This window comes from Hippocampus zosterae, chromosome 9 (assembly GCF_025434085.1).
Source record: "Hippocampus zosterae strain Florida chromosome 9, ASM2543408v3, whole genome shotgun sequence".
Lineage (NCBI taxonomy): Eukaryota > Metazoa > Chordata > Actinopteri > Syngnathiformes > Syngnathidae > Hippocampus > Hippocampus zosterae.
Window position 1 is genome coordinate 3,497,985 of NC_067459.1, and position 20,842 is coordinate 3,518,826.

General features: G+C 44.9%; 1 protein-coding gene across 22 annotated transcripts in view; it reads left to right on the plus strand.

Annotated features, from left to right (window-relative positions):
* The window catches only part of cadpsa (Ca2+-dependent activator protein for secretion a), a 187,171-nt gene that overhangs the window by 46,565 nt on the left and 119,764 nt on the right, over positions 1-20,842 (plus strand). For 18 of the 22 annotated variants that reach the window (XM_052075015.1, XM_052075012.1, XM_052075017.1 and 15 more), the window contains exons 4-6: positions 6,107-6,187; positions 15,768-15,806; positions 16,999-17,235. In XM_052075015.1, the coding sequence (XP_051930975.1) occupies positions 6,107-6,187; positions 15,768-15,806; positions 16,999-17,235 (357 nt within the window). The remainder of the gene's footprint in view (positions 1-6,106; positions 6,188-15,767; positions 15,807-16,998; positions 17,236-20,842) is intronic. The other 4 variants (XM_052075016.1, XM_052075026.1, XM_052075032.1 and 1 more) reach the window with 1 other exon arrangement.

Here is a 20,842-nt window from a genome sequence, read left to right on the forward strand (position 1 = left end):
TCGTCCGCTTGCGTTCAGGTCCCGTCAGAAAAAGAGAGCGAGATAGGTTGCGCCGCACGTTCGTGACGTCACGAAGGTAAAAAACGGCACCTCTCATTCGCTGACACCCCACTAGTATTTTGTGCCCTGATTCGCTCGGGCCACGACAATATTCAGTTCTGTTTAGTTAAGCAAATTTTAACGACGCTACTCTTTTAGTCAATATAGATTTTGGTTATGTCCACTCTCCATTGCCTCATGCCATAATCCGGGTTACACCTGCACTCCAGGCATAGACTTTGTCGACTTCAGACTGCAGTCTTCTTCCCGCATCCTCCTTGTGGCGATCACTGCATACGAGTGCCAGATCATCTGCGCACGCAGAGACAAATGTGGTTGGTTATACATAGAAAACTGATTCATGATTCCATGTTGATGAGAGCATTAAAATGGGGGAAAATAGGACAAAAAATATAAAAGGAAATTCAGAAATGATTAAAAATCCGTGAGCATTTCATTCATTCATTCATTCATTATCACGATTATTTTTTTGTGAATTTGAGTTAATTATGACAGTTGCATTTTTAATTAGATTGAATATTTTAATCATTTGACAGCTCTAATATATTCATTCATTCATCTTCCGAACCGCTTGATCCTCACTAGAGTCGCGGGGGGTGCTGGAGCCTATCACAGCTGTCTCCGGGCAGTAGGCGGGGGACACCCTGAATCGGTTGCCAGCCAATCACAGGGCACACAGAGACGAACAACCATCCACACTCACACTCACACCTAGGGACAATTTAGAGTGTTCAATCAGCCTGCCACGCATGTTTTTGGAATGTGGGAGGAAACTGGAGCACCCAGAGAAAACCAACGCAGACCCGGGGAGAACATGCAAACTCCACACAGGGAGGCCGGAGTTGAAATCGAACCCGGTACCTTTGCACTGTGAAGCCAACGTGCTAACCACTGGACTACCGGGCCGCCCAAGCTCTAATATATATATCCAGATATACCTCGGTTTTCGACCATAATCCGTTCCAGAAGGCTGATTTGTTCGAAAACCGAAACCATGCGCTTTAAAAAACAATCTTTATAGAACACGTCTCCTCACAATGGAGCGTCACTTCCTTGTCTACCCGAGCCTCTTTGAGGCAAGAGGCGAGAGGAGTCAAGTGGCACATTCAAGTACGCTCAGTTTGGTCGAGAACCGATTTTCGGTCGTAATCCGAGGCATGAAAAACTCAAATGATGTCTGTCCCCCATTCAGCTCAGGTCCTCTACCAGAGGCCAGGAAGCTAGCGGGTTCTGCGCATATCCTTGCTGTTCCCAGCACTGCGCTTTTCTGGACTGAGATGTCCAATGTTGTTTCCGGGATCTGTTGCAAGCACTCATCTAATTTGGGGGTCACTGCCCTGAGTGCGCCGACCACCACAGGCACGGCTGTCACCTTTACCACTTGGTATATCTCGAGTTTCTTGTGTTCGTTCTTTCTGATGTTTCCACCACTTGGGACCGCTACATCTGCTACAACGGCTTTCCTCTGCCCTTTATCTATGATCACGATATCTGGTTGGTTCGCCATGACCATCTTGTTAGTCTGGATCTGGAAGTCCCACAGGATCTTCGCTCGGTCATTCTCCACAATCGCCGGAGGTGTTTCCCATTTTGACCTTGGGGTTTACAGTCTATACTCCGTCTGCTCTGCTGTTCGAACCATGCCACTGAGCATAAACTTTTGCAGGTTGTGTTGCAAACAGCCTGTTTATTCATCTGGCCTCATTCTGTTTCATGTACCTGTTTAGGCGACTGGACAAGGCTTGGAGCCTTTGTTTTTTGCAGTTTCAAGTGCTTCAGGTATGGTCATCAGGATGTACCTCTCGGGTATCGGCACTCTGTCCAAGAAGATCCTGCAGTTGTAAATTGCTGCGCTGGCTAAACTGTACATTTTTTGAGAAAAAGAAAACTCTCACACAATAACAAAAACAACAATCCCGGAATGCGATGCTTCTATTTAGGTGAGCAGCAAATTTTAGTCTTATTAGATACATATAGAGACACAGTGAAAAGGAGGCAACATACCCTATACCACATTTGAAAAACCCAGAAGGTCGTAGTGCTAGACGAGTCAAACTCCCTGTTTGTGTTTTATTGGTCAGGTTTGGGTTCAAACCCACTAATGTTTGGATCTAAAAACTGTAGACACAGACAAAATACGAAAACCAAAAATGTTTATTATCAAAAACGTATAACCGACAAAGTCCAACCAAAAAAATGCTCATCACAAAGATCCAGGGAAAAACAAGGACTCAACAAAAAGTGCTTACAAAAGGCAAGGTAATAGTCATACCAAGAATACAAATGAAATGACAGGAGTCCAATATACACGAAAAACAAGGGCGAGATAAAAATGATTACAGTTAAATATCAATACTTACAAACTATGAAGTGAGAAAGAAAAAAATGACTGAATGAGAGAGAGGTCGAGAAAACATCACTTGAGAATAAGCAGAAATTAAGATCAATAATCAGTCAGTCAGAATTCTTAAATACAAGGCGTGGTGATGATGATGGGGAACAAGTGCGCCGGCTGGAGGGAAACACCCTTCACTCTGAAAACAAAAACAAACCCAGACAGTCATGACATCTGCGTTAACGGTGGCGGAATTGATTTTTTTGTTCTCATTTTTGTTCATGGTCAGGATGTTGTTGATTTTGAACATAATGATGACAATTCTGACTACCGAAATGCTTATCTTTGATGACCGAGGGTAGCAAATATTAGTCGAGCTAAATCCTGAGTGTCTTGTTATGTGCCAACCTTTGTGCGTGACAAATTGTGAAGGATGTTTATTTTGTTTTGGTGATAGTAATGATGCTGAGCCTGAGTAGCTTTATCATGATAATTCCATAGACCCAAACACACACAAGCGTACACAGAAACTCCCTGTGGCTTTTATCTGAGGTTGCTATGGATACGGTACACAGAGGCAACCACTCTTTTCTGTTTTCCTTCCTTTCCTATGCTAATATAACAAATCTGAATGAAGATGGTGTGATTTGTTCTTAGCCAGTGAATATTTCACGACTGATCCATCCATACAGATGGTCATTAAAAAAAAAGAGAGGCAATGCAGACAGGTGTGGGTGAGGTACTGGGGCAGCTTTAGGATTATTAATAAAGAATGATATAATGGGTGATTTGTGTGTGAGGGATGCTGGCCATCATCATATTGTGCAATATGAAGTACCGTATTTTCACAACTATAAGGCGCCATTAAAAGTCTTAAATTTTCTCCAAAATGGACAGGACGCCTTATGGTGCGGAGCGTCCTTTATATGCGCTGAGTTCCAAAATCTGACTGAAAGCCGACACGCTGGTTATATAGAGAAAAGGCGGAAGTGACTGTGGCCAGGCATGCGGGAAAGTCGGCCAATCAGGGAAGGGTGGGCGTGTATATATACATATATGGAGAGGGAGAGGGAGAGGGAGAGAGAGAGGGAGAGAGAGGACAGGCAAGCTAGTCCGCCAATGGTGAAGGGTGGGCGTGTAAGTGGACGCCTCAAGCCAGTACCAACACTTGTATAGAGTGTGGCAATGTGCATTGTTGCAAAAAAACTCCGGTTTTGGTTTCTAAGAACCCCTGAAAATAAATTCGACAAAAAGACACGCCTACGAAGCTCAGTTCAAACTTAAAGCCACCGGTTATGCTTTTGGCATGCGTGCCCATCTCACAGCAGCGGTGAAAAAAAACAAGTCACGCAAATGAACTCTGAGCTTGCCGTTATTCCCGGAGGCTTGACTAAAGAACTCCAACCGCTGGACATTGGCATCAACCGGGCGTTCAAAGTAAAGTTGCAAACGGCATGGGAACAATGGATGATCGGTGGCAAACACAACTTTACAAAGAGTGAGAGGCAGCGCTTGGCGAGTTACGCCACAATACGCAACAACGAGAGGGAACGCAGCGTTTTTGATGGATTACGGTACTTGCACAATTGTTCAATTCTTTCTACACACACACGCGCTGCCACCATGTTTCGCTCTGTTCTTTACTTTCAAATGTGGGAAAGCTTCACACGAGAGAAATGTTGACTTTGCTGTTCTACTCCTTCTTTCCGCTCGGCAATGCGTAGCAACTCACACTAGCATGTGATGCATTCAATGACAACTGAGATGTGCAGTCCTCTGCTTCTGATACAGAGGATGAGGACTTTGATGGATTTCTGGGTGATGATTGATCGAAAAACGTGAGAACATTGTACGATGGCTAAATAAAATACACCGAACTCAGTTCTGCTTTCGTTGCCTTTTTAAAAACGTGTTTTTATCTTATCTGTATGTCTTGGCATGCTACCGTATGCTTCAAGCTAACGTGTTAGAGTGCGCGCATGCATGCCGTATGTTTAAGCTGCCGTATGTTTTACCACTGTAAAACTGCGGCCATTCGTACGGTGCGTCCTGTGTATGTGTAAAATACAGAAATGTCACCCATTAATGAGACTGCGGCCATTAGTACGATGCGTCGAATAGTCGTGAAAATACGGTAGTTTGTGGGTTTGTTGCACTGGATATCATTCATTCATTCATTCATTAACCGAGCCGCTTGATCCTCACTAGGGTCGCGGGGGGTGCTGGACCCTATCCCAGCTGTCTCCGGGCAGTAGGCGGGGGACACCCTGAATCGGTTGCCAACCAATCGCAGGGCACACAGAGACGAACAACCATCCACGCTCACACTCACACCTAGGGACAATTCAGAGTGTTCAATCAGCCTGCCATGCATATTTTTGGAATGTGGGAGGAAACCGGAGTACCCGGAGAAAACCCACGCAGGCCCGGGGAGAACATGCAAACTCCACACAGGGAGGCCGGAGCTGGAATCGAACCCGGTACCTCTGCACTGTGAAGCCGACGTGCTAACCACTGGACTACCGGGTCGCCACTGGATATCATGTTCATGATATAAAGTGATAAACACATGCTTTTTAAAGTAACATGAACAAAGTACCGGTATGATATATAGAGTTTGTAAAAACATTTTTCCACACCTAGTACACAGAGACACACATCAGAATCAGAATACCACTTTTAGTTTCATCATCAGCCTAAAAATATTTTTCCCCCTCAAATTGTACAGTGTAATGGATCGTTTTAGATATACAGTATAGATATTATATGTATGAGGAGTGGGAAAAATGTGTGTGTGTGTGTGTATTGATTCCAAGTTGCAGTCATTTTATTTCTAGCACGTCAATTTTTTTTCTCCACAGCTTACATTATAAACAAAATTCAACTGATTAGCTATAGGAAGATTTGCCAGCTTATTGCGAGTAAACTTATCTGCAGCTGTGTGGTAACTTCATTGTCCAGTCATACTTGAGACAGTGCGGTGAGAGGTGTGTGCATGTCTCATTTGGTCAGTGCTCTCAACATCTGCAAACAGAAAGCTTGCATAGTAGCAATCATGAGGATTGGTGTAAGCTTTTCGCTTTCATTTTATACGTGTTTTTCTGTTTTCAAAGCTTGTCAGTACTTCATCTTTGTGTTGTATTTACATACTGTATATACACATTTATTTTATTTTTAGAAAAATGAGGATCCTATATCTCATTAACTTGATGTGATAGAGAAAGACTGAGACCATTTTTGGATTCCTCATACAACCGTTAAAATCAGCTCCCAGACCGAACTCAACGAAAAGTTTGTTCCCCAGTGTTATGTGAAACACTCAAATGCTCTATGCATAATATAAATCTTTTTTGTTTGTTTGTTTTTTTAAACATGTTTTTTCTTTATTCATTGTTTGCATAATGCTGACTGTGACAATGACAATTTCCGATGAGGGACAGCCAACCTAAGGAGATGAGAGTGTCCTGTAGGGAGTGTATGAGATTAAAGTTGTGACAGAAGTGTATTTTACTTGCACATGATATGGTATAAATTGTTTTTCTGAATGGTTTTCAAAACAATTCGTGCTTAGAGCTCTTGACACTTTAAGTATTTTCACAGGGGATGTGAGTTCATCATTACTATGATACTTGCTGACTTGTTCTCGCTAGTAAGGTAAGCAACAGTTTTTTGCTGAAATTCTACTGCAACACGTTTCCTCTTTTCCCCCAGCTGGACAACCCAGATGAGCAGGCAGCACAGATCAGAAGAGAGCTGGATGGACGGTTACAAATGGCAGATCAGATAACCCGTGTAAGCAAATAAGAATGAATGTCCAAAGTGTCCTAATCATGATTGATTATGTGATGATGATGATGATGATGATATAGATGTAGAATTAATTTGGCAACAATGTACTATCGCATGGTGGGATGCCTCCACGTGGCGTGAGGGGGAACGCCGGGGGACTCGAGCCCCTGCTGCGGCTGAATACCTACCAGCTGACGGGGAAGGAGGAGGGACCTCATCGGAAGGAGAGACACCTGATGCTCGCCCCGTCGGAACGGAGGGAAGCGGGAGTAGCCGCCCCACAACCCTCCTTAAATAAAAGTCAGGCGAGGGCCCTTTTAGGACCCGCACGTGGCGCGACGAGGTGGGAAAAAGATTCCCCAGGGGGCGAGTTGGGGATGGTAAGAAGGAAGCGCAAGCAAGGCGGGATGGACCAAAGACATGTGGGAGGGTGGGTGAAAGACAGACTGGTGGGCATTCACGCCCATCCAGGCCCTGAAAGCAAGAGGGGAGCAAGGAGCAGAAACAATAAAAGAAGAGAGAGGAATGAAAGAAGGGGAGAGAGGAGGAGAGGAAGGGCGGGACGGGAAGGGGGAAACAGAACTGAGGCTCGGGACAAGAACGGTGAACGAGTGATAGTCACATGGAATGTGAGGAGATTGAGCGTGAGAGAAACATTTAGAAAGCGGTTGAGGAGAGTAGCAGAAAGAGTCAACAAAGAAAACTGGGAAGTGGTGCTGATGACGGAACTAAAGGCAGATGAAGCCAGGGTGGTGTGGTTGGGTGAGGAGGATGAACAGGTAGTGCTTGTTCATGGGAGGAAAGCCGGAGTGATGCTGAGGGGAACGGCATTGAGGACGTGGATAGAGGAAGGACAGCAGAAGTGGCTGGGAGAGAGAGTGGTGGCGGTGGTGCTGGGAGGGCTCAGGTTGGTATCGGTCTACCAACCGAGCTGGGGAACGGACGAACGAGAGATGGAGAGACGCCGACGAGATATGGGGAGTCAGGTGGGAATGGGAGAGAGGGAAAGACTGATAATTGGAGGAGACTTCAATGCGAGTGTGGGAACGAATGTGAAGATAGGAGGAGTGTGTGGGGGGCATGGGTTGGGGAGAATGAATGAAGCCGGAAGGGATCTAATAGAATGGTGTCGGGAGCACGATCTGGCATATGTTAACAGCTATAGGAGGTTTAGAAGGAGGGGGACGTGGCGACACATGGCAAGCGGGAAATGGTATGAGTTGGATGGATTTCTGGTGAAAGGGAATGAGAGACATCGCATGGTGAAAAGGATGTGGACTATGAGTGAGTATGAATTGTCAGACCATAGACCGGTGTGTATGAAGGTGAATGGAGTGGAAGAGATGGAGGACAGAAGAGAGGACCCAAAGGAGAACGGTGCAAGCGAAGTGGGAGGTGTTGAAAGTGGAGGAGAATAAAAGAGAATATGAGGAGAGGACAAGAGAGAAATTGGAGGAGTTGAACAAGGAAGGACGGGGAAAGGAGAGTGGGTGGACAGAGCTGGCGAACATAATGGTGGAAACAGCAGTGGAGGTATGTGGAAGGGAGAGAAGAGAAATATCCAATCCTTGGACGGTAGGGAGAGAGGATGAGATAGAAGAGATGAAGAAGAGGATAGGGGAGAGGGTAGACAGAAGGAATAAGAAATTGGAGACACTGAATGCGAGGAGAAGGTTGAGAGTGAGGGGAGGAGGGAGAGGAGTGGGGGAGATGGAAGAAGAACTCACCAGACTAAAAGCGGAAGTGAAGGAAACGCGAAAGGAATTGAAGAAGCTGCTGAGGAGGCTGGAAAGAGACTGGTGGGAAGGAGTGATTGAGGACTGTCAGGAAGCATGTTCTAGAGGAAGGATCACTGCTACACCACGATAAAGGACGCCTATCAGTCACTGCGACGTGCCCCCCTCGGTACCTCTGACCATGCCTGTGTCCACCTCATCCCGACGTACAAATCTCAATTCAAGGGTGAGAAACCATTCAAGAGGACAGTCCGGCAGTGGACGTCCGATGCCATTGATCGACTCCGTGGATGTTTTGAATGCACGGACTGGGATGTGTTCCTAGAAAATGCGACCCTGGTTGAGTGTACCGAGGCGGTGACTGATTACGTCACATTCTGCGAGGATTTATGCGTCCCCATCAAGGAAGTGACCGCTTATCCGAATCAGAAACCCTGGTTTGGCGCGCCCTCAGGCGCGAATCAAGTGCTCGTCAAACAGCCTTTCAGTCTGGAGATGCGGCCGCGTACAAAGCATCAAAGTATCGGTTCAAGTCCGCCGTCAAAACCGCCAAACGCGACTACGCCAGGAAACTCGAGGATTCCCTCGAGTCTACAAATAGTCGCGACCTCTGGCGGGGAGTGCGGAAAATAGCGCCGTACAAGTCTGGCGGCAACAAGAACTCTGATCCTGACGACCCAACTCTACCTGATGAGCTGAACAGGTTCTACAGCCGGTTTGAAAAGTCAATGCCAAAGCCTAATACCAGCGATGAACCCGAAGATCCTGATCGTCTGAAGATTTCTACTACTGACACCGTGAAGCAGTTTAAACGCGCAAACGTCCATAAAGCGACGGGTCCCGACAAAGTCTCGAACCGTCTCCTCAAGATGTGCGCACAGTGGAATCTACACAGAAATCTTCAACTGGTCACTTCGTCTTTGCAAAGTTCCTGCACTTTTCAAAGCATCTGTCATCATTCCCGTACCAAAACGCTCGCCGATAACTACTCTAAACGACTTCCGCCCAGTGGCTCTGACTTCAAATGTCATGAAGTCTTTCGAACGCCTCGTGAAGGATGTTCTCCAGTCGTTACTACCTCGTTCTATGGACCCGTACCAGTTTGCCTACAAGGCGAACCGGTCAGTAGATGACGCTGTGTCTATAGCGCTTGAGAAAGTGTACCGACATCTTGACAAGAGTACTCCGACCTACTGCCGACTTCTTTTCATAGACTTTAGTTCCGCCTTCAACACAATTCTTCCGTCCAAGCTTTTTACAAAACTTCTAAATTTAGGACTTCCGCTGAACTTGTGTCACTGGATTTATGACTTTCTTTGTCTGAGACCGCAGGTTGTTAAAGTCGGCTCCTCAGTGTCCAGTGAACTAATTCTGAGTACAGGCGCTCCACAGGGATGCTGCCTGTCTCCCCTTCTGTATTCCCTGATGACACATGATTGCGTGGCCTCATTTACTGATTGTCACTTCTTTAAATTTGCCGACGACATCACCGTTGCTGGGTTCATTGTGGCCAGTGAGCGCGACTACCGCCGCCAGGTCGACGAACTGGTGATGTGGTGCACCGAGAACAATCTCGAGCTCAATGTCTCGAAGACGAAGGAAGTAATCGTCGACTTCCGTCAGGACAATCCGAAGAAACCCTTGGCTCCTCTGGAGCCGATGGTTATCAACGGCACGGACGTCGAAATCGTTGAAACCTTCAAGTTCCTGGGGATTCACATCTCTAGTGACTTGACCTGGTCGGCGCATGTCGGCCACTGTGTAGCAAAAGCTCAGCAACGCATGTTCTTTCTGCGACGCTTGAGGAGCTTCGGGGTCGGCCAGCGCATTCTGACCAAATTCTACCGGGCGGTGATCGAGAGCGTTTTATCGCTCTCGATCACGGTCTGGTTTGGTCGTGCAACGGTCGACGACCGGCGCTTGCTCGAGCGAGTCGTTAAAACCGCTTCCAGAATTATCGGTCATGATGTAACGTCTTTGGACGAGATTTATGTTCAGCGCTCACTGCGGAGAGCTCATTCAATCACACAAGATGACTCTCATCCTGCTAATGAATTTTTTGAAGAACTTCCATCCGGTAGAAGATACAGATCGATACTTGGTAAAACTAGTCGCCATCGCGAAAGTTTTTTCCCTAATGCAGTCCGTCTTCTGAACAAAGATTTAAGCACAGAGTGTTTTAAGCATTTTAAGCATTGACTAGTCCAGTAATGTAATGTTTGATCCTAGCAATTTATGCATGCGTCCGCACCTGTTGAATTCTGTTATGTGTATACATATATAGCTAATAAATGATGATGATGATGATGGTGACATGTACAAATGTTTGAGGAAGTTGGGAAAAAGGGATAAACCGGCCGCTCGGAGCACGACGGTGACGACAGAGGAGTTCAGGGAGCATTTTGAAAGCGTGTCGAGGGAGAGGTACGAGGAAGAACCAAGAGTGATAGAAGAGGCAGTTCAAGGAGCAGTAGATCTCAGAGACGATAGCAGAGCGAGCGAAGCAAACGAGATCATGAATGAGGTGCCTGAGAGGGAAGAAATCATGGAGGCTATGGGGGAGATACGGGAGTCAGCACCGGGAGAAGATGGGGTGAGAATAGGATTTATACGGAGCGTCTGTGAGGAAGTGAGAGAAAGAGTGATTAAGATAGTGAGGCAGATGTTTGAGCAGAGGGCGGACCGATGGGAGGGAAGTGTAAAAGTGGGACTGATGGTACCGATACATAAGAAGGGGGACAGGAATGACAGAAACAACTACAGAGGAGTGTGCCTGCTGAGTATGGGCAGCAGGGTGTTAGGGAGAATGTTAGCGAAGCGACTGAGTTGGTGGGCCGAATACCTGGGGCTCCTTGACGAAAACCAAGCGGGCTTTAGGAAAGGGAGGTCCACAGCAGATGTAACGCAAATGATGGTACGCATACAGGAGGATCTAGAAGATTGTAAGAAGAGAGTGACCCAGGAAGGGGTAAGGGACATGAAGGACAACGACTGGCCATGTGCAAGACTGTTAGATTTGAAAAAGGCGTATCCGAGAGTGAGCAAACCAGCGCTATGGATGTTGCTTGAAAGGTATGGGTTGAAAGGCAGATGTCTGGACACCATTATGGACCTGCATGAGACGACAGAGTATAAGGTGAGGGGAAGGGAGGGAGTGAGTGGAGGATGGATGCCAGCGAGAGGGCTGAGGGAAGGATGCTCTACATCACCGATCCTCTTTAACATCTACCATCAGGCGGTGATGAGGCAGGCACTAGCGGCGAGGAATCAAGATAACAGGGAGGAAAAAATGGTGGTGTGGAGGTGGATACAAGGAGGGTCATTCGCAGGTGAACATGGCTGGGAGAGAGGGAGCTCAGAAACAAAGGAAGTGAGGGTATCGAGCGCCTTGTTTGCGGATGACACTACTATAGTGGGGACGAAAGGAGAGATAGACGAGAGTGTAAGGAGAGTGAAAAGTGTAATGGCCCAGTAGGAAGAGAGGAACAATGAGGAGAAGGAGGAGGTGCTGGAGTTTGGAACGCTAGAGGGGGAGGAGATTAGAGTGTTGGGAAGCTGGATTGGGACTCAGGCAGATGTGAGAAACAGGATCAAGAGGGCAGGAAAGCTATGGGGGAGTGTGAAAGGGTGGTTGAAAGGGACACGACTATCTAAGAGGTGGCAAGGGAGAGTAGTAGAGGCGTGTGTGGAGAGCAGCTTGCTGTATGACTGTCAGGTAAGAACATGGATGAAGAAGGATGTGGGGAAACTACAGAAGTGGATGGATAGGTGCTACAGGTATGTGTGGAGTGATAGGAACGGAGAACCACTGAGGCAAATGCAAGAAAGAGGAGTGAATATGTATGATGTAAGGAAAATGTTGGGAGTAAAATCCATCGAGTGGAAAATCGAGAGGCGAGTGTTGCAGAGAATTGGACATGTGATGCGTATGGGAAATGAAAGACTAACAAAAACTATGGTATTGGGATGGTGGGAGGAACTGGAAGGAAGAGGGAAGAGGATGGGGCGCAAAAGGAAAACGGTGTTGTACTGGAAGAGAGTGATGAGGAATGCAGGGATGGACTGGATGGAGGTGGAAAGATTGACGAGTGACAGGGAAGGATGGAAGCGTAGAGTGAGCGAGCGAATGGATCACCTGTATGAATGGGAAAATCAGAAAGGTCACAGATATCAGGCGGGAAGGAACGAGGAAGGACTGGAAAGGAATGTGAGGAGGGTGAATGATGGGTTGGTATGTCGGTATGACGGGTGCGGAAAAGTGTGCAGGAGTAGAGCTGGTCTAACCATGCACGAGAAACGCATACACCGCAGGAACGAGGAACAGGTGGAGTTTGAGTGCGAGAAGTATGGGAGGAGGTTTGCATCGAAAGGTAATAAAATGAGTCACCAAAGGAGTTGCACGGGAGGAGCGTATGAGGAGAAGGGAGAAAGGAGACAGTGTGGAGGGTGTGAAAGGTGGGTGACGAAAGCAAACTATGCCAGACACGTGAGGGGGTGTGAAAGAGTCTGCAGAGAGTATGAGGTGGAGAGGGAAGGAGGGAGAAGGGAGGGAGCGGGCGTGGCGCGTGGAGGGAGGGCACGGGAGGGGCGAATGGCGAATGGGGAGGGGGGGCGCGGAGGGAGAAGGGTAGCTTGCGGGAGGTGTGGGAAGGAAATGTTGGCGGGGAACCTTGTGAGACACCAACGGGATTCGTGCCGGGTGTGGGACCCGGGAGGGGGTGCAAGTCCCTGACGGGGGCCGATTGCCCAGGATCGATTTGGCAACAATGTACTATCATTAATGTTGTTTGCGTTTTTATTGTGTTGTGTTGTATTGTGTTGTCAATATACCTGAACGATCAAGAATTGTATAACTTCAAGGGGTTGGCTGTTTTACCTGGCTGCACTTGGAACCCCAGAATTGAAAAAAAGCAACTGTGAAGTGAAGCAAGTAGGAGTTACAACACAACTTGACAGCTTATGGAAGCACTATCCAGCTGCCAAATTAAATGTGTTCATTCACATTCAGACATTAGTGTGCTGCACAGCGGACACAACACCAAATACAAAAATGCCCCACCCGTACCGCATCGACAGCTTCACCAAGAAATTCAGTGTGCACCACAGGGCGGAAGCAAATCTGTGCATCCAACAAAATTCAATGAGTCTCAGTACATTTTGGCTTTGATGAAGTGATTCACCCCTCGGCATCCAGACTGCAAGTGAATGAAATTTGCACAAAGCCACCACTGGCTAATTCAACCATAACCCCCATAAATCAAGCGCTCATTAAGATTTTATTGCATTTTGACTTACATGGGCCGCATTTCATCCCCAGGGAGCCCGATTACATTTCGTCTGAACACATATCCCAACGTATACAACATAGCCAAGGATATGCCATGTAGCAAAAAGTAACCCAGGTAGTGCTTTTAGCAAATGCTAATCTACGTCAACAGTGCAAGGCTGTTTACCTTTTTGTTTTAACGTGCTTTTGTGAAGTCCATTGGCCGAACTCTGAACTTCACGTGAGAGTTGCTCTGGATCTTGGATCCTGGGGGCAGGGCACTTAGCGTGATGGTGGTGTCACATAATATTGGGACAGAAGTAGTGAATATTTAGCAGAATATTTAACATGAGGCCAAGTACAATGTTGTTGCTGTTTTTTTTGTCCTAATCTTTTTTTTTTAATTATTATGAAGCATTTGGTCTTATATTATACAAAATACAAAGTACAAGACAATACATTTTTATTGAAATATCATTTTCACATGAGCTGCAGTTGTAACAAAATGCTTTCCAAAAAAATTAACATAAAATAACAAAATAATATAACACAACACATAAGAGAAGACAGACAGTGTGGTACAGTTCACTTCTCCCATCCCATGTTAGTCCGCTTCAATTCCGAGTGGCGACTCTCAGTTTCAAATATGCATACACACATCAGTCCTCATCCTTGGCTCCACCAGCCATCAATCCAGCCACACCAACGCAGACTGTCCAACAGTGAAGAGTTCACCGCTGTACAAAGCGAGGCTGTTCGAAATGCTGTCCATTACACCCGCAAAAAACACAAGTGCCCCATGGCTGTTGAGCGGCAACAGTCAAATTGCGCCGACATCCGCCCTCTTTCCTCGAAATGAAAATCAGTGATGGTACACGCTTGCTGCCGAGATTGCGTACCCATCAAGCACAGATTCTTCTTCTTCAATGAATGTCGTGGCCAAAACCCTGAAAACAGTTCGCATTGGGTCCGCACGAAGGACAACTAACACCATAAGACAAAACAAAAGACAAAAACAACAAAAAGCAAACCTCTTGAAGAGCTCTTGCCGACAGCTGCTAACTACAGCGCCATCTTCAAAAGTATTGAATAGATTATGAAAACCAGCATCTGGTATCATTAAATGCATGTGTGATGTTTCTAACAAAGCAACAAAATTGATAGAGGATTTGACGATCTTATTAATTTACTGGAGCCATACACAGTTATCTCAATACAAGTGAATGGAAGCGAACACTGGGGACTCCTCGTTAAAGATGCGACTGAATCTGCACATCCTCAATCACCCATGGAATGGTGGTTATGTATGCCTATGGGAAGAGTGCTTCCACACATTGCACCAATGGAGCTAGCACTGACACCAGTCGGCAGCGGCTCTGTACTTTCTTGGCTCTGCTGCGCACTTCCACTCGCTTTTCTGGCAGTGAGAGTAAATATGTCACACACCTTAATTATATCAGACTGTTGAACGTCAGCATGTGTTGTACATGTGTGATAAAACTTGTATATTGATGATATAAAGCCAAACAGCAATGCCGCTTGTGTCAGGGCACACGTCAACTGGCTGCGTCAGCAATTTATGTGTGCGTAGTCACTGGAGGCATTGCACAAGAGTGTCTCCCATGTTTTTGAACAAGAAATATACACATTTTCATGATTAAATCTTTGACATTGTGGGATTGAAAAAGAAAATTAATACAGAACACGAACCAGGTATGTGCACGTATACACACGCACAGAATGTGCGCATGCGCATGCACGCATTTCATCATAAGCAACAGCCATAAACGCCCTTAGCACGACCGAAACAGAAAAATAAAATAAATACAAGAGTTTGTGAGTTTGTGAAACGCAAGTCACTGCCGACCTAAAGCTGGCACAAAAGCATGGGACGCACTTTTACAGCGTGTTAAGTACATAAACATTACTTTCGTAGCTCGACATGTAATGTATTAAAATGCTTCTTCTGGCGCTCCAGATTCCCATTCTTTGCCAGTGACAGCGTTGAATTGCAGAGGAAACAATTTTTGAATGAGAAAAAAAATATATATATATTGCAAAAGCTCTGATCGCAAGCTGCAATTGCAGATTGCTGACCGCTAAAAACCTCCGGGGACCTGCTTTTTTTACTTCATTTTATTTTTTTTAAATACTTTTTTTGTGAAACTGAAACTGATAGGATGCTTATGATGTAGTCTACATTCATTCATTCATTCATCTTCCTAACCGCTTGATCCTCACTAGGGTCGCGGGGGTTGCTGGAGCCTATCCCAGCTGTCTCCGGGCAGTAGGCGGGGGACACCCTGAATCGGTTGCCAGCCAATCGCAGGGCACACAGAGACGAACAACCATTCACACTCACACCTAGGGACAATTTAGAGTGTTCAATCAGCCTGCCATGCATATTTTTGGAATGTGGGAGGAAACCGGAGCACCCGGAGAAAACCCACGCAGGCCCGGGGAGAACATGCAAACTCCACACAGGGAGGCCGGAGCTGGAGTCTACACTCACTCAAAAATATAAATCGGTAGCACACGCACAGACACAGAAATCTTTTTTTTTTCTCCCTTTCCCCCACAGCCCTTGCGATCAACTTGGGACGAGTCCATGGACTACCAGGTGACTGCGATCGACTTGTTGGGCACCCCTGATGTACATGATTATGTTAATCTGCACTGGAGTTTGTGCCTTTACATAATAGTATATTGTATATAATTATGTTCACAACACAACTGTGTGGCAGAATTATGCTGTCATTGGTGAATGCAAACTAAAGTGCGGGTTACAATATTTATCTATATATATATATTGCGCGTCGTCCCGCACGCGGTCTGTCCTTCCGTCTGTCCCTTTTCAAAACGTACCTACTTCACCGAGCCGCCACTGCGCCGCCACTGCGCCACTCAGGCAGTGGCTCACTACGATCGCGCGGGCATCTTAGCGAAAAAATGTCTACCCACAAGCATTGCAATAAAATTGTTAGTTATTTAGTAGAGCTAAACATCTCTTTATTTTCGCATAAGCAATGAAGATGAACAAAAAGTTGAACAAAGCAACAACACTTTTGTGGGCCGAAGGCCCACCTTACCAGCCTTCCGCAGGAACTAGCTGATGAGCCGCCCGGAGGGCGGCGAACCACCACCTTACCAGCCTTCCGCAGGAACTAGCTGATGAGCCGCCCTGAGGGCGGCGAACCAGCTAGTAATATTTAAAGTATATACCTGGAATTGTACTAGATAAACTGCCTTTCATTTTAATTAATGCGTCATTTGCATTAACCTCAGTCATCTATAATGCATAACATTTTATATTTTTGTTGTAATAAAGATTAATTGTCCATAATTTTTGTCACTTATAGTTGTTTTATTTTGATTTTTTTCGAAATATAGGACCAAAATTAAAAATGACCCCTTTAATTCAAGTGCATTTATACAGTGGGGGGTTAAAAAAGAATCCCATATTAAGAAATAATTGTTTTACATTAAATGATGTGTGCCACAATTAGCACACCTGGTTTTGAAGAACATACCACTGAAAATTAATTATCCTAATTTTCTTCTATTAGGAAGTGTGTTTTAACATTAAGAGTGCAAATATCAATTGCATCAGATTGTCTGGAAAAACTTGAAGCCGATTAAGTATCAAAATAATGACATGCACTGTAATATGGCTTTAATATTTTGGACAACCGTCCTCTGCAACAAAACATCATATAATCTTTACCTACAACGTTGTTCTTGCTCTGTGAACACAACACTCCTGCTGCCACAGTGAACAGCGAATCAATATGTTGTCTTTCTTGTTCAATTAGCTTGGCGGAAGATTCCCTCGGTTTGCCTCGAGGGAGATGGAGACCATGTTCATCGAAGAGCTCCGGTCCTCAGTCAACCTGCTGATGGCTAACCTGGAGAGCATGCCAGTGTCGAAAGGTGGAGAATTTAAGCTTCAGAAACTGAAACGAGGTCACAACACATCAATCATGGACATGGGACAAGAGGATGAGAACACCCTTTCCAAATCTGATGTGGTGCTTTCGTTTACCTTGGAGGTGAGTGAACAGTGATGGATGAATAAGATTTTTTTGTACTGTAAATAAAAGTAAATACTGTATGTTTGTATTGATGGAGGTGCAAGTTCAGATCAGAAGCTACTGTACATATCTTTGTTACTGCTGCTGAGATCAACTTCCAACTTCGATGGTATTCCATCAATACACTGATACAGTACTTTTTTTCATTTAGTGTTATAGAGCAATGGTCAAATGTCTGGAAACACATTAAGAGGTGAAGAATTTCAAGCTATTCACTCATGATGATACACAGCGGGGAAATCAAAATCAGTTCAGTAGTGATGGGTCCAGCGACACCGATGCATTGACACATGCGCCGGGCTCACAGAGCAAAGCACGTGTCGATGCATGTGCTGCTTCATTACGTCACGTGATTGACACGTGAACTGCATTGACACAGTCCAGGCTTCTAATTGACACACCGGCTGCGTTGACACAGTCCAGGCTGCTAATTGACACATCGACTGTGTTGACACAGTCCAGGCTGCTAATTGACACATCGGCTGCGTTGACACAGTCCAGGCTGCTAATTGACACGTGAACTGCACCGGTGCAGTTTAGACCGCATCGGCTGCTTGGCACCGTACAGGCTGCGCCACTTAGTCCAGGGGGCGGCGACTCAGTGCAGAGGGTGTTGACGCAGCAAAAGCCCGCCGCACAGTGTTTATAAGGAAGTGGGTTTGGCGACACAATGCCACTTGCCGAAACAAGCCAGACCTCACTCACGCTCGCTTGTCGAAGTTCGTGTCAGTGCAGACTTCGTGTTCGTGCCTTGCCTTCCTTGCCGATTATGGAGCAGAGACGCAAATCATCCGCCGTGTGGGACCATTTTGATGTCCTGGAGAATAAGGTATTATTTATTTATTTATTTATTCAAATCGCCTTCTGTCGCCGAGAGCCTCTCGGCGAGAGGCACTCGCCGAGTGCTTCTCAGATTATTGACATGTGTTGTACCATTCTAATCCGAATACATTTCAAGGTAACTCTTAGTTACTTCTTATTCACATTTCATTACAGGTGAAATGTCGAATTTGCCAAGTCGAATTGTCATACACCAACAGAAGCACCTCCTCCATGCTGAGGCATTATCGGGCCAAGCATGAGAATGAAGTTCGCGATACACCCAGTATTACGCCAGGTATACAAACGTTCACTCATCTTTTCACGGTTGCTATGTTGATGATTTAATTGACAATCAGTAATTATTATTGGTTGACTCTCCACTCCATGTTTGACAATCAAGGTTCCAGGAAGCAGCTGTACTGGAAGGACCAACACACTTCTTTCCCAAACCTCTCCCACCTCGCAAAGGAATTCCTTTGTACGCCAGCCTCATCCGTCCCTTGTGAGCGTGTGTTCTCCACAGCAGGAGAAATCGCTTGTAAAAGACGCAACAGGCTGAAGTTTAAAACATTGGAGCATCTTATTTTTCTCAATAAAAATTTGTGAAATAAAAGCCCACAAGCATCCTCATTCAAATGATCTTCACATTATTTGAACACATTGAATGTTGCAAAATGAATGCATGGATGTGAATGATATTGTATACACTTCATCATCAAATCGATGAATGACCTTTTATGAAAATGTTTTGGAACAGTTGTAGATGCAAAACCGTGCTGGCAGCTACATAATAGATAATAAAAGAAAAATATCCCAAACCATAGGGATCCTCCCAAAAACTAAGGATGTGCTGAATAAGAGATCCTTGTACACCTTATACTTTTATTACTTCCATATTTGACCTATTGTGTGGGAATATGGGGAAATGCCAGTAAAACACTGTTTTAAAACTACAATACAAAGCAATGGGAACAATCACTGGCTCCAAATGGACGGAACCCACAAATCCACTGTTTATCAAATTAAACAATAATCTCATGACCTGATTGACTTCAAAATCGCCCAATTAATGTACAAAGCACACAATAATAACCTTTGCCAAAAGACCCAGAAGCTTTTTAAAATTCGAGAAAGTTGTCATAATTTAGGGGGTACTAATCTATACAAAAAAATCCAAAACACGAACGAACATCACACAAAGGAGTGTATCTGTAATAGGTGTAAATCTGTGGAATGATTCTGAAACGGACCAGTAAAATGAGGAACTCTCTTGCTGAGATTAAAAATGAATTCGAGAGTAGTACAAGACAACTACACAAATCAGAATTAAGCTGATAAATTCGATACACTCATGAAATATAGCAATACATCAGAAATACATTGATGAGATTTTTTAATATATTAATGAAATGTAGCATCCATTATGAATATGAGAAAATCGACATATACATGTGCTCTAAAGAGTATGTACTGTATATACAAACCTAATGTTGTAAAAATGTATTAGTACAGCATACATAAGGGTAAAAGCATTTGTTGATATTTAGACTTTCTTTCCTATTTAGAAAAATGATCAATTCATATATAAGAAGGGGTAGGACTCGGGGTAGGTTTTTTGCTTCTTTCTACTCCTTTGAACACATATTTGTGATGATGACTATTTTCTTTTCCTTTTTTTATATCTTACCTTCACCTTTTGCCAATTTATTACCGAATTGTATATTTCATATGTTGAATATACAAAACAATTTATCAGTCAGTTCAGTCTGTTAAGTGGGTTGGCTGCAGGGATCTTGAAGGTCCAGCAGGTGGCAGTGGTCAGTGACACAGTATCAGCACAGTATCAACACAGTGTGTCAGTGTGTCGACACGCCTCATGAGGCCTCATGGACCCATCACTACAGTTCAGGTCATTTAGCTGTCACGTTTCGGTTTTGCGATCTGGCCATCAGGTGGCATGAGCGGATTTACTGGCACACCTGCTGCCAATCTGTAATCTTCAGTCTCAGCATTTAAGGACTCCTCCACCATTCACCTGTTGTGGGAGTATTGTCTATGGCATTGCTATCTTCACTGTTCTTTGACTTATTGGCTTTTGACCTCGTCGTGATTTTGCGTTATAGTTTTCGGGACCGAGTTTTGAGTAAGTACTGTTTTGTTTTGATCTGGCTTTTTGTGCGTGTACAGGTGTTACATTGTTTTTCGTTCATATTTTGATTAAGAAGAAAACCTTTATTAGTCTCGCAATGGAGAAATTCCAGATTCACAGCAGCAAAGTTATGAAAGGAAGAAGTAGAACAACAAAAAAATAGGAGCTGCTGGAAAGGCAGCCACTATCGCGGCGCCATTTTGAAGTCAAAATAACAAAAATAACACAAGACAACACATAGGACAGAGACAGTTTTTTTTTGTGGCCTTTATTTTTTTTTCCTTGCTCTTTTTGCAAGTACTTTTTGTTACTCGTTTGGATTTACCTCCTGGTCCTTATTGTGGACCAGCGCTTTATGTTCTCGCCTTATTTTTGGTGCGATTGAGACATTAAATTATTTTTCCCTTCGGAGACCTTGTTTTTGTCTACGTTTTTGGATCCCCCCAAACTCATTTTTATCCGAGTCGTAACAATAGCATCGTCCGCAACATCAAGCTGACTGAGAATATACAAAGACGTGCAAAGCTGTTATCTGGGCAAAAGTTGCCTACGTTCAGGAATCTAAATTACACAATATTCTGTTGTGATTTTCTT